The 13,862-nt window shown below is 40.7% G+C and overlaps 3 protein-coding genes across 4 annotated transcripts in view; 1 reads left to right on the forward strand and 2 right to left on the reverse strand.

The window, feature by feature from the left end:
• Positions 1–3,982, forward strand: part of LOC306971102 (voltage-dependent calcium channel subunit alpha-2/delta-4-like) — a 62,326-nt gene extending 58,344 nt beyond the window's left edge. Inside the window, exons 31-38 of the mRNA XM_079567247.1 lie at positions 192–262; positions 350–425; positions 535–587; positions 667–722; positions 1,829–1,946; positions 2,563–2,673; positions 2,825–2,912; positions 3,028–3,982. Of these exons, the coding sequence (XP_079423373.1) occupies positions 192–262; positions 350–425; positions 535–587; positions 667–722; positions 1,829–1,946; positions 2,563–2,673; positions 2,825–2,912; positions 3,028–3,129 (675 nt within the window). The 3' untranslated portion in view covers positions 3,130–3,982. The remainder of the gene's footprint in view (positions 1–191; positions 263–349; positions 426–534; positions 588–666; positions 723–1,828; positions 1,947–2,562; positions 2,674–2,824; positions 2,913–3,027) is intronic.
• Positions 3,983–5,273: 1,291 nt separating this feature from the next.
• LOC306971621 (mitochondrial inner membrane m-AAA protease component AFG3L1-like) lies at positions 5,274–11,846 on the reverse strand. Of its 2 annotated transcripts, none has more exons than XM_079567956.1 (15): positions 11,572–11,846; positions 10,670–10,754; positions 10,123–10,226; positions 9,895–10,044; positions 9,739–9,810; positions 9,517–9,641; positions 9,121–9,391; positions 8,775–8,912; positions 8,512–8,665; positions 8,204–8,437; positions 8,017–8,127; positions 7,807–7,922; positions 6,659–6,859; positions 6,309–6,503; positions 5,274–6,231 (listed from the first exon to the last, which is right to left on the reverse strand). In XM_079567956.1, exons 1-15 carry the CDS (start codon positions 11,701–11,703, stop codon positions 6,004–6,006), a joined length of 2,316 nt encoding a protein of 771 aa, XP_079424082.1. In that variant the 5' UTR covers positions 11,704–11,846; the 3' UTR covers positions 5,274–6,003. The 2 variants fall into 2 exon arrangements, with proteins under 2 accessions (XP_079424082.1, XP_079424083.1); XM_079567957.1 differs by having other exon boundaries at positions 10,123–10,193; positions 10,649–10,754.
• A 388-nt stretch (positions 11,847–12,234) lies between these two features.
• Positions 12,235–13,207, reverse strand: urahb (urate (5-hydroxyiso-) hydrolase b). Its single transcript, XM_079567633.1, has 3 exons — positions 13,045–13,207; positions 12,626–12,761; positions 12,235–12,433 (listed from the first exon to the last, which is right to left on the reverse strand). Exons 1-3 carry the CDS (start codon positions 13,176–13,178, stop codon positions 12,344–12,346), a joined length of 360 nt encoding a protein of 119 aa, XP_079423759.1. The 5' UTR covers positions 13,179–13,207; the 3' UTR covers positions 12,235–12,343.
• Positions 13,208–13,862: the final 655 nt, after the last annotated feature.

Below are 13,862 nucleotides of genomic sequence, written 5' to 3' on the forward strand. Positions count from 1 at the left end.
ACTTCCTTTTCTTCTTCTACTTCTAAGGAGGTGTCGAGTACAGAAGCTTTCTTTGACGAGGTTGTAAAGTACTTCAGGCAGTTGCTAGAAAAGGGTCTAATACAGCTTGACTGGTGTTCATTTACCTATTTGTCTGTATGTCTTTACTTGTTTCTGAATTGGTCCTTCATCAGATCATGTGTGTGTTTCAGATTGGCCGTTTCTTCGGCGAAGTGGACGGCTCGGTCATGGCTTCGCTGCTCAAGATGGGAATGTACAAAAAGTATGGAGAGCTCTATTTATTTTGTTCTTGCGTTTCTTCTTGAATGTTATACTATTGTTGTAAATGTTCCATCTAAATTTGTTTCAGGGTTTCGTTGTTCGACTACCAGGCCATGTGTAAGAACAGCCACCATCACCACAGCGGCGCCCGCCCTCTTCTCAGTGTAAGTTTTATCAGCAGAACAAGTATAGAGAAACGCCCTGTGAACTCGCCAATGTCTCCTGTTTTATTTTACTTTTGGATATTGTTTTGATTTGTCATTGTTTGTCTAGCCTTTTTATGGAATTGTTGCATTGATGAGATGGTTCTTCTCCAATGCACTGATGTAAGTGCCAGTGAGATTAATCTACATGTTGTGCATAAAAAATGTGTGTTTTTTATTATATTGTTATTCTCCTCTGTAGGTTTCTTCTCGACTTCAACTTCTGTGGACTTTGGCATTCAGATTATTTTGCGGAAGGTACAACTTTATAATATAGAGCTAATCATAACAATAATTCATCATCATAACATTTATTGTCTATGTATCTTGTCCTTGTCATTTGCCTATTTGAAGTCGTTTTTGTCCCTGTACTTTATGCTTTTTATGTGCTGTCCACCATTACCTCCTGACTTAACTTTCTCTAATAGATGTATTGTGACAAATCACTTCACTACAAAAGCCACATTCCCAAAGGCATAGATACAGTCGGCATCATACAAGGGGGCGTGGCCTCGCCGAGTGGGAAGGAAGTATGTTTTGGGAAACACCATTTTTCACCCTTTCTATCTGTTTTCTGGCAGACTATAAACTTATTTATCACATATAAATAAAGTCAAGTCTAAATCAGGTCCATATGGATGTTTTTTCACAGCAGTAGAAGTGAAAAACCTGCAGTCACAGCTAGCGCTAGCATGTAGCATGATGCTAACATGAAGTGTCTCCGTTTTCTTAGTATTTATGGGCTGTTGAACTGCTTTGCTCCTCTCCATGTCTTTGTATCTTTATTGGGTAGAAAACTATATTCATAATTCAGCGTTTGTTAAAGTGGTTTTGGAGTAATTCTAGAAAGTTTGGCGTTTTCTCCTATTTGTTTTCCCCCTCAACTGCTTCAAACATGACCATATATGGGCGATTACAGAGATGCCGTCTGTATCTATAGAGTGCAAGACTTGGACTGTTCCGCAGTGTGGCTTTAGATAGCACTGAATTATAAAGGAGGTGGTTGGAAAACATGGCAACACATTGTGCAGTTTTCTGTGTACTGTGCTCCGTTTCACCATCGTCATCATCATCATCACTGTGTTCCTGTTTGTGTCTTGGTGTCTGTGTGCCTTCATCTCATGCCATCAATAGCCAAGGCGGGCTATCACACCAGTGAGTACAACATCTGTGCAGGAGATAGATAGATAGATAGATAGATAGATAGATAGATAGATAGATAGATAGATAGATAGATAGATAGATAGATAGATAGATAGATAGATAGATAGATAGATAGATAGATAGATAGATAGATAGATAGATAGATAGATAGATAGATAGATAGATAGATGCAACAATTAACTGTATCTCTTTATATCTAGCTCACAAACAGAAGAAGCAGGAGGCCTACATTCCCTGTGAGACTGGATATCCCGGGTACATGTACGACTCCAGTGTGAAAGAAGCCAACAGCCTCATCAAGTGTGGACGCTGCCAGAAGTACGACAAATTTCAGACCAAATCTTTACAATATATATGAGAATGATAAGACTGTACTGCAGATTGAGAAAATGGAGTGCTTTATACAACTTCTGTAGCTTGGTCTTCCCAGCAGGATTGCCAGGTCTCGGCAGCCAAAGCTGTCCCAAAAATATCAGAAAATCCGCGGACATACGGCACGGCTGAAATTTTCAATGTTTTTTACTTGTATAGTATATGTCCTTTTCTTTCTTTCTGCCCTTAGAGCCTTTGAGTTGAGGTTTGGTCATTAGAAATAGTGAATTGTACATTGAAAATAGCTACAAAAAATTACATTGAAAAACAGCATGAGAGTTTTCTTCACAGTAAGGCTTAAAAAACATCCAATTCCACAATTCAACCACAGACCTGGCAACCAACCATCAGGACTAGACCAACTCTTAGTCTGGACTGAATTAGGTCTTAACTAAAGCCAGGATCCGAAGACTTAATGAGTAGAGTAAATGTGTGTCAATATGAATGTTTATATACTAGCCTTCCTCCAACTTTTATAACTTTCAACCCGTGTATTTGTATTTGTGACTATATTGTGTGGTACTGAACTACTGATTAGTGATTGTTTTTTTTTTTTTTGCAGGATGTTTGTGGTGCAGCAGATCCCTGACAGTAACCTGGTGCTGGTGGTGACTCAGGCCGACTGTGACTGTTCACGTCAGTATGGACCCATTCCTCTGCAGCCCAAAGAGATCAAATATATCCTTTCAGCAATTGGCTCACCATCAATAATGACATATAAATATAATATAGTTATCTTTAGAACTCTGCGAATTTGCAAAATATTCTAAAGTTACTTGAATATGTATTTTGTTGTCTGCAGTCCATATTTTCTTTGACCACAGTGAACATAACGCCACAGTCAAATGTAACAGGATGAAATCACAAAAGGTGCGACGGAGACCACAGTCCTGCCACGCCTACCACCCGAAGGTCAGAAAGCAACAGGGTTCTTGTTTGTTCGTTTTCCCTTGGATGATTTGGAGACCTGTCTGTAAAAAAAAAGTGATAATACAAACTAACACAAATCCTTAATTGTTGTCGACAGGAAAATGCTAAAGACTGCGGCGGCGCAAACAACATATCTGTTTCCCTATCCCTCTTCTCTGCGGCTCTGCTCGTGTCCTTGGCGCGACATCACTGGACGTAAGGCCAAAGACCAAACCAGTCTTCAAGATGGAGGAACTGTGTTTTTAAAACTAGCCAAAGGACTTGATCAGTTTGTTTCCTGCCGATTGGGAAAGGCCACGCCTCAGAAAAAGGGCTTCAACTTTTTGTTGGGTCTGCCATTAGCTCTGCAGGGGGAAGACCTGTGGACAGAGAAGGGAGACACAGTGCCCCCTGGTGGACACGTGACACTAATGCAGCTCGAGGAGAAACGTTGCCATTACAACAAGAATGTAGCATCTTTGTAGTTTTTGATACTTTTACATAGTTTTTCATTGATTTAAAGATACATGTTAATTATTTTGAAGAACATTTTATCAAACAGGACTGCAAATGGTTTGTGAGTGTCCCAATGGTACAGTGTATTAGAAATTATACTTAACTGGTATATTTGTCTTAAACTGGGTATAACCGGTCGGACTACCCATTTCAACAGGAAATGATTTTCTTTAGGTTTTGCTCAGATGACATCTGACATCCCTCAAACTAAGTCGGGAAATAATTAGGAAATCGGGAACACTTGCCACGTGCAATTGAAATCGTTTGTGTTTTTTTGTACTAAACGATAAGCAATTAGGTAAAGAAATGTTTCTGTACTGGTTAAGAAATACAGGGTTGTTGCCTTCAAGTGAGATTTTTTAGATCTTATGAATGTGCTAAAGCTTTGTTCAGAGTCGTCCAGATGGTGTTTATTTAGGTGGTGAGAAAGTGTCCGAAAATAAATGTGTTCATTCACTACATGTTGTTCTTTTGCCAATAATTGCACTAAAATGTTTCAAATCCCAGCTCTGGTACTTTGCTCAGTGTCTCTCCGTTGTGTCGCTCTTCCCTCTCAATAAGGTCCCCCGGGGCACAACTTCCTCACTAGATACAAATACATACACACCCGTTTAAAAGGCTACTATTAATACTTTTTTCAGCAATTGAGCATCAGCAAGTCTTTATATGTAATCAACAGAACTCAAGTTACATGTCGAAAAAATTGTACTTCTTAGAGTAGTTTTATCATTCGGTTCTTTTTACTTCTACTTCAGTAAATTAAATTTATAATGAAGTATCTGTGCTCTTATTTCAGCAAAAATAATTGTTACTTTTTCCCACTGTGAGTAAATATTTAACCTGTTAACCCCCACCTGAACCAAGCACATTTTCTCCAACTTGACATTACCAAAATCTAAAAGCTTTTTGAAAAAAGTGTCAACAAAACAGCGAGAGAAAAGCGACAAAAAAGTGACAAAAACCGATGATGAAGGGTCAAAAATGCAATGAAAAACCCCCCACAAAAAAGCAACAGAAGAGTGATGATAAAATATGAAAAAGCTACAAAAATGGGTCAAAAACACCATAAAAAGAGCATAAAAAAGTGGCAAAAATCAAAGTAAGGAAAAGGTTCTATTTAAATCAGTTTTGTAGGTCTTAGCTTTCAAATGAGGCGTTAGACTGGCTAATAGGCTGTAAGCTTTGAGATTTGGTTTAGGCAGGGGATAAGAGGTTAAGCGGCAAATGCTTCAGTTCGATCTATAAAGTAGATGTGGTTCATCTAGTGCTTAAAAATATTTAGTTTTTTTCCGTATTTTCTATATTATGTTTTGTTTCACACGATTCATTGAAAATAAATCACTTTTTCACTCAAACATTTACTCAGTTACTCACAGTACTCAAGCAACATTTTGTACTTTTATTTTATTTGGGCAATTATTTGGCTCACTACTTTTTACTTGTACTTGAGCAAAATCATTTCAAAGTAACTCTTACTTGAGTAAATTGGCTAGTCTCCCCACCTCTGGTAATTAATCTGAGTGCAATGAATTGTGAACGTCGATCAAGTTAATTGAATTATTGCCTATCAGTGTGTGCTCATGCGGTCCAGTGATTTAGTTGCACGGCGTTAAGAAGTCCCTCTCCCATTGCTTCCGTGTTTGATTCCTCACACAGCATAATCATTTCAAAGATAATTAAAAGAAGATTAAGAGCAAACATCACAAACGTGCTCGGGCTGTAGTTGCCACTGTGATTGGAACCCACAACCATAGGCTACTTTCTGTTATACCGTCACGCTTAACCAGCACAAATGTCCCCTATCATGACCGTCTGCTAAGAAGACTTTCATAAGAGCTTTTTTATTAAATTACTCTTACATTTCAGACACAATAGTCACAATATTGCGCATCAGTCAAACAGTTTGTGATACATAGTTTCTTCATCAAAGAAGCAGCATAGAAAACAAATGCGGAAGCTCACAAACCAGCGATCACAGTTCTCAAGAGGAAAGTGCAGCGTTTCAACTTCACTAAAACCCAACTTGGTAAAAAGGGCCATCGCTGCTGCGGACGCCATGAGCTCCGTGGTTCCAAATGTGGAAAGCAAATGTATAAATTAAAAAACTAAAAGGAATACAGTTCATTCACACGTCACTGCCAGGAGACATTGAAACAGGATACTATTGTTGGTTCATTTGTTCTTCCCAGTTTTAAGGCAATTGAACAACTTGATAGACATATATGTGTGACTTTAAGAGCCTGGTAGACATCAGGACAAAAACATACAGTCGGATTTAGAGGAGAATTGCACCAAAAATAAATATATTCTTGTATTAACTTTTGTTTGTAGCATTGTATATTGAAATACTGTCTCCTCTGGCGATTCAGGACATTTCTAGACAAAGCAAACATGAAAAGATGGTCACTGAGCAGGAGTACAACATGAGATCTATGACTTCTGTTAGTTATACTGTAGAGACTAGTGCTGCTAAACGGTGACTTGACTGAATCTGCAAGTTACTGTTTCCTGACACCTCCAGGCTCTGTGTACATGAGAGTAGTGGCCGTTTTCAGTGACGCGGGCTTGTCCTTGTCTCTTATACAGCCTGTTGTTTTTGGCTGGTCTCCTCACTCTCGTCCGCTGCTGCTCCCCTCTCCTGGTTCCAGTCTCTAAGCCCTTCTGGTAAAGCTGTGTCCTCCTCAAAGCTGCCGGTTCCTTCCACAAACTCCTCGTAAGTGGATTTCTCCTCAAACGGACGGGGGCCCAAAAGTTCGACCATGTCTGATTTGTCCAAGACTTCCTGCTCTAGGAGACGCTTCCCAACCTGGCGTAAAGCGTGGAGTAAAGTAAGCGGGGAATAAAACATATCTACTCAATGAGCATGACTGCTAGAATCCTTACCATGTCGACCAAGTCCTTCTTCTCGTTGATGAGCTCCAGTGTGCGCTGATACGCGCAGTCCACCAGGTCTCGGACCTCCTGGTCGATCAGCTCTGCGGTGGCTTCGCTGTAGGGCTTCTCCAAAACCATCTCTCCTTGACGGGGCAGATCGAACGACACCTGTCCTACCTTCTCACTCATCCCAAACTGCACAATCTGTGGACCAGGGAGAGGAGACATACAGTTTGAATCATCAGCCTAAAAGGTGAAATGTTATAATAACTAAACTGAAATCAAAAGTTTATGAATAAGCTTAAGTTTTAGCCAAGTTGTTTAATACAGAAAATACAAGCTGGCTTAGCCCCAGTTACCTGTGCATATGCGGACTGTGTGACCTTCTTAAGGTCGTCCTGGGCTCCAGTGGTGATTTTTCCAAAGAAAACATGCTCTGACACACGACCCCCGAGCATCATACACATGCGGTCGAACAGCTGCTCCTTACTGTACAGGTACTGCTCCCGCGGCAGGTACTGGGCGTACCCCAGACCTTTACCCCGGGGGATAATGGACACCTGCACACAGACAACAAAGATGAAGACAATAACATCACTAACTGATAACGAATGCTTAAAGGAACTGGCCACCGTTTTTCCATACTGAGATATGTTCTTACCTTAGCTTAGACGAGTTGATGTGTACCTGTCGGGTCTTTGTGCGTGCGCTCCGTCACACAAATGTTGTTAGCATTTAGCCTCTCTTAGCATAGGTATATTCCAGAACTGGGGTGAAGTTAGAAGCTACCAAGCTGTTCCATGCTTTCCCTATTTAAATACAGTAACGAGAGCCTTTACACGATCCAAGTCTAGTTACACAAAATTAAACATGTCAATTTTCTAAGCGGATAAAAAGGGTAATTATATTGTAAGGCGTAATAACATAGGAGCACTTCGACGTCCACGCAGTATCTCACTTTACTGCGTCAAAGTGCTCCTATGGTATTACGCCTTACAATTTATCCACTTAGAAAATCGACATGACATAGACTCGGATAAAGGCTCACGTAACTGTATTTAAATAGGGAAAACGTGGAAGGGCGTGGTCGCTTCTAACTTCACCCCTGTTTGGGGCTATAGCTATGCTAGGATACCAATGAGAGGCTAAATGCTAATAACATTTGCATGACTGATCGCACCCTCAAAGACCAGACAGTTAAGCATCAACTCGTCTAAACTAAGGTAAGAACATATCTCAGTCTGTAGAAACAGTGGCCTGTTCCTTTAATTTAAGAGTAAACATTTCCCACATGCAACACCCATCCAAAAAGAATGTAAATAAAAATGTTTGGTAAGGGGGTCAGGCCATAGAATATATTATTGGAGGACAGTTAATGTTAAAACACAATCATTACTGTTTATTGGCAATTATTTTTCGTGTTGGCTTCAAGGAGAAAAGGTTGGGAACCACTGTGTTCAGAAATAACACTGTATCAAAAAAACCCTTTGTAGACATTGTTTTTTACCTTCAGTAGAGGGTCTGCGTGCTCTAAAAACCAGCCCACAATGGCATGACCAGCTTCATGATACGCCACAGTCTTCTTCTCTGCGGGCTGTAGCACCTGAGTTTTCTTTTCTAGACCTGACAATAAAACAATACCATTGTTATCACCACTAAGTTTACATTTTATAATCCACTACAAAGACCCTGAATATCAATGGCTGGTAGGACTTACCTCCAATAACCCTGTCTATGGCTTGTTCAAAGTGTTTGCCGTTGACCGATGGGTTCAAGTGTCTTGCAGCAATGAGGGCCGCCTCATTACAAACATTAGCAATATCGGCTCCTAATAGAAAACGTACATTTAATACACATCTGCATATACAGCAACTTCAGATCATGTTGTTAAACTAGACAATGACCTGTGAAGCCTGGTGTAGCAGCAGCCATTTTCCTGGCGAGGGCATCTTTGTCCAGATTGGGGTCTAGTTTAATTGGTCGAAGGTGGACTTTGAAGATGGATGCTCTTCCTTTTATGTCGGGAGGGCCTATGAAGATCTGCCTGTCAAACCGCCCCGGCCTCATCAGAGCTGGGTCCAGGATGTCCGGTCTATTGGTTCCAGCGAGGACCACAACGTTTGTAGCAGTGTTGAAACCTAAACAAAGAAAAGCAATGTACTACAACCAAACATTTGCTCTTAAAATAATTCATTTATGGCATTTTACTAACCATCCATTTCTACGAGCAACTGGTTCAGGGTATTCTCCTGTTCACTCTGACCTCCAAAGTTGCCGCCTCCCCTCTTCCTGCCAACAGCATCAATCTCATCGATGAAGAGGATGCACGGCGCATTTTTCCGGGCCATTGCAAACATGTCCCTCACCTTGAAAAACAAAACAACACGTAAGAATGTGCAATACTCTGTGTGACTTATTACTTCAATATGAAGTTTTGTTATGGCATTGTTGTATTGACAAATGTTTATTACTCACCCGGGCCGGACCCACTCCCACAAACATCTCCAAGAACTCAGAGCCATTAACGGTGATGAAAGGGACATCGGCTTCTCCCGCTGTGGCTTTGGCCAAGAGGGTCTTCCCTGTCCCAGGAGGCCCAGACAGCACTGCACCCTGGTGGAGAAAAGCGAGGGAAATCTTAATTATATGGCTTTATTCAAACACACATTTTTAAATACATGTGTCTTATTCCCCTCTAATTTAAAGTTATCCATAGAAAACCCCAAGAAAAATGACTGACAGTGCAGTGACAGTAAAGTATGTTATTGGATATCCTTCAAGTTGTCTAGGTAATTCCCTGTATAAATAAGGTCATGTGTACCTTGGGGATCTTGGCTCCCAGGTCCTGATACTGCTGTGGATTCTTCAAGAAGTTGACAAACTCCAGGATCTCCAGCTTTGCCTCCTCACACCCAGCAACATCTTTGAACTTGACATCGATGTTATCTTTCAACATCTTAGCTGTCGACTCACTCATGCTGAAAGGCCCGCCTCTCCCAACACCAGGGCCTCCTCCCATTGGTCCTCGCCGTAGCGTGAAGAGCAGGAAGCCAATCAGTAACAATGTAGGGACTATGCTTATTAAAAATGATCTGTCAGAAGCCAAAAAAAGAGGTTCATTCATTTTTGGCCAAACGTATTATCTAGCCCAATTCAGGCACTTTATGAACACATAGCATTATGTTTTATGGTAGCAGTGTCCATAAGTTATACTGACCCATCACTCTCTGTGCTGTAGACCACAGCAGGTCGATGAGACGGCTCCAAACCCAGTCCTGAGTGAGCCGCCTCCAGGTTCCTCTCTAACGTATCTACGCTCCCAATGTTGAACCACACGTAACTCTATGGGGGGGGGAAATAGAACCTGGTATTTTAGCACAAGCGTTAAACAAGACAGATACTTTTCCCATTTAAAGAAACACGCAACGAAACATCTCACCGCGTCAGTATCAGCTTCTGGTATCAAAATGACTCTGACGTATTGTTTATTTACAACTTCTAAACGTTCCACCTGAAGAAGAAATGCAGGTTAAGTACCTCCATTCAACAGTGTGTCCACAATTTTGTTTAACATAATTATGTGAAGGGCACTGACCAGTCCTCTGCCCAAGTAGCGATGCACAAAATCCTTCCAGCTGATCTCACGGCCCCGGTCTCTGAAGTAGTAATAGAACACAGCAGAGCTGACTCCAGCTACAGCGATCGCCACGTAACGGAAATCCTTCTCATCCCACGGAAAGTCACCCTGAGCAGGAAGGCATGGGAGATTTAGTGAGCATCACAATGCATTTAAAGTAAGCAGAGGTAACGCGAGCAGCCAAACCTTTTGCATTCGACTCCACCAGTCCTTCCCTCCTCCTCCTTTCTTTCCTCGACCTCCACCTGACCCTCCTGCTCCTCCTCCTGGTGGCCCACTTGGCTTCCCGTCTAAAATTAAGGATCATTATTTTGTGTGTTGTTAACATCGGATATTTTAGATTCAATGACATCAATATATATGAGGGCTGGGACAAAACATCGGATTGCAAAATTTTTAGCTGCAATACGAAGTATCGATACTTTAATCGAGTATCGCAATACTTTTAATACCTGTGTTTGGAGACATTTTTATCATGCACTCCTTTTCCAGAAACAGCACTTATGTCAATGCACTTTTCAATCTTAACACTTCAATAAATGTCAAACAGCATTTGGTTTATAAACTTTCTTTTTACACATTTTGAACTAAACGTATTACTCGGCCCCTGAGTATCGTGATAAGTATCAGTATGTGACAAAAGTGTATCGTCTCAGCCCTACTGAACACTCATGTACCACAGTGTACATGCCATCATATTGACATAAACAACCAGGGTGAGGGTGACCTGTACCTTTGGGTTCAGTAGAATATAATCTTCTTTGTGCTAAAGGAGGTCTGCGGCGGGACAGGATCTCTGCATGGGTCAAACAGAAGTTCTGCAAGAGAAAACACAACACAACAATTCATGCACAATTCATTTTCTGCATGCTCTATAATGAGCTTGAGGATAGAGATGACATGAGGTAATGGCATAATGTTAATGTTATCTAGGCCTAATACAATAACTTTGTTAACAAAATTATTTATTTAATAGCAAAACCATTAAAAAAAAAAGTATATTCTTCTTTATTAATGCTCTACCAGGCTCTACATTGTAAAAACATTTAATATAACTGACATAACAAAACAAAAACAAAAGAACAAAAGATGTCTGATGTGATAACATGACATAACACATGAATGACACCACAGCTTCAACACTGGGACTAAAATCGAATCATTTCAAGTGTTTCGTCATCACACTCGGTGTTTAGAAGATAAATTATTACAAATGTCAAACTTGGAAAATAAAAATAAAAAACAAAAATCTTCCTTATAAAACTATTATACAATAATGCTAGGTTTTGCTAACTAGCTTTAGCAAATATTAGCCGGAGCTGGGTTAGCTAGTCATCTGTCCAAAAACACCAGTAACTTAACGAAGTCAAATTGAAAACAGTCCTTTAAAGTACCAACAGGAGAATCTTGTGAGCGTGAATAATGCTGAATTATTTTGCTGACTTGACCTTGGCTTTAGCGGCAGGTATTCCTAATAGCCGCAACATGTTTCTCAAACAGGCTAAAGAAACAGCTTTCATTATGATAAGATATAAGATCCACAGCTACTACGCACTATCTCTATGTCGTTTATTCAGTATGTATGGCCATATAATCACATCCACTTTAAAGTGCTGTGACCTCCACCTTTCTTACCCGAGCAACGCTGCTCCTGAATCCGCGTAAGGTGAGTCGTCCCGCGGCCACCGCAGAGAGGAATCCCCGGGCTCCTCCAGCTCTGCGGAGAGGCAGAGCGGCCGCCGAGAGAAGCCTCAACAGCGGAGACATCCTCCCAGAGCCCCCTGGCAAAACTGTCTGCTAAAATACTATTGATCTGATCAGTTTAATCTGTTCTCTCACGTCTCATCGTGTGGAGTCCGCACTGTGCAGTCAGTGTTATTGAACAAGAGCTGCAGCGTGTGAAATGTCAACGGGAGAATGATGTAAATAACAAGAGGATGCCCGCGCGTATGCCTGTTCAAAAATGACTAATCTCTTAATATTGTTGCGATATAAAATAGCAAATGTATGAAAAGCATACAGATAATTACCCGAAATAAGACACAAATTGAGATGTATGTTCAAAATAACACGTTTATTTAGAAAATTGTATTATATTACAAACAGGCATAAAAGGAGCTGTCAATGGGTCCTTAGCGACAAACTTTTCTGTTTTTTCTGTTTTATAACTATTTATTGAACACGATTCATAACAATGTGGACAATATGTAATATTCAATCAATTCCGCTCGAATTGCGGAGAATACAAAAGCCTCTATGCAGTAGTTTGAATCTTACTCACCTTGGCAACATAATCATCATGTATTGCCCTTCTCCGTGTTTATTTGTTTTTGTGGGAAAGTCAAACCACAAAAACATTAACAAGGTCTACCATATAAATAAGCTGTCTTTGCACAAGGTGATGTTTTCAGCTTCCTCTGTAGGTGCTGTAGGAAAAGCGGCTCATGAGCAAAGGGATGTGAAATCTCTGGTCTGGCTCTTTGATGGTGAAAACAACCTGATTAGACAAATAAGATATAGAATAAGATAAGATATCAACATTTCACACTACACACAGAACTTAACTGTGAATAGACAGTCACATTAGTTCATATTCAAATCTACTTTACAAATCGTTCTGATGATGATAATGCCATACTACTACTACTAATTAGCTGACCATACATAATACAAAACACTGGAGCCTCACCTCCACATAGGGGTAGAAGGAGGTCTGTCCCAGGGTGTCCCAGAACTGGGCGGTCTCAAAGCGCAGTTTGTATGTTCCTGCTGTGAACCCTTCTCTGGTGATGAGCCCAGGACATCGGCCGTCTGTGTTTGTGGTCCTAAAACAATTCAAACCATCAATCATCGAAGTGAACAAATTTACTTGAAACATGTTTTGTTTCTTCTAGGCCTATAAGATAAATAACCCCAACATAGATAGACCAAGTTGGGGGTGTATTAACCTAATACACTTCTGTTTGAGTGGTGAACAATGGCCTGCTCTCTCAGTGCCTTAACATGCTACTGATTAAGGACTAATGAACATACAAACATGTATTACCATTAAAGTAATACATTTGTCAGATGTTTGATATGCGAGCAGGTTTTGCGTTACAGTCCCACCCGACAGTGATCATGTTCCAGATCTTGGTGCAGGTGTCGAGGCGGTGCAGACTCAGTGCCAGGCGAGCAGCTGGAGCTCCGTCTGCAGTGTTCAGCACATGAGTGGTCAAAGGGCTGCTCTGTGCTCCGGACATCTCTCTGACTGTTCAGCAAGGGGATAGGGTCCGCCTGCAGGAGACATATGAAGATGACTGCATGAAAACATAATTTCCACTTTGGATAGCAAACGAACAATAGAACAATGTAAACAAAAGAATATTTCAGACTATGATGTAATATAGGCAATTTCTGTGGTTTGTTTTAGACAAAAGGAAAGGTGGCAAAGGCCTTGTTAAGTAAATATGTTGTGTACCAGAAGTGGGTATGGTTGCTAAAATTATACTGCATTCATTATACTTTTACTTGAGTAAGAGTAACGTTTTTAAACTGACAAAAATACAAATACAAAGTAAGTATTAAAACTTGCCATATTACACACTGTGAGAGGGCACTTACCTGTGTGACGCTCCGCTGTACAGCAACAAGTCCATTCAAAGACTCATCCAACCAGTTGTCTTGTCAGTGGTCCCTCCCCCTTGATTTCCCATCATGCAACAGTGTGAAACCTGAAGGCAAAGTCTGTGTAAAATCATTGCAGAGGGACTCAGTCAACAGCGTGTGACCTGTGTTTATTTGGGACTGATCAAACAGATACGTCATTTGATTTAGATTAAAAAGATCAAAAGTGAATGTACGCTGTAGTAGAATTTCCTCATGAAGCGAGGCTTGAAAGGATTGAAATGTAACTTTATTTGCCAAACACACTTTTAATACTCGGA

This window comes from Gobius niger, assembly GCF_951799975.1.
Source record: "Gobius niger genome assembly, chromosome: 12".
Taxonomy (NCBI): domain Eukaryota; kingdom Metazoa; phylum Chordata; class Actinopteri; order Gobiiformes; family Gobiidae; genus Gobius; species Gobius niger.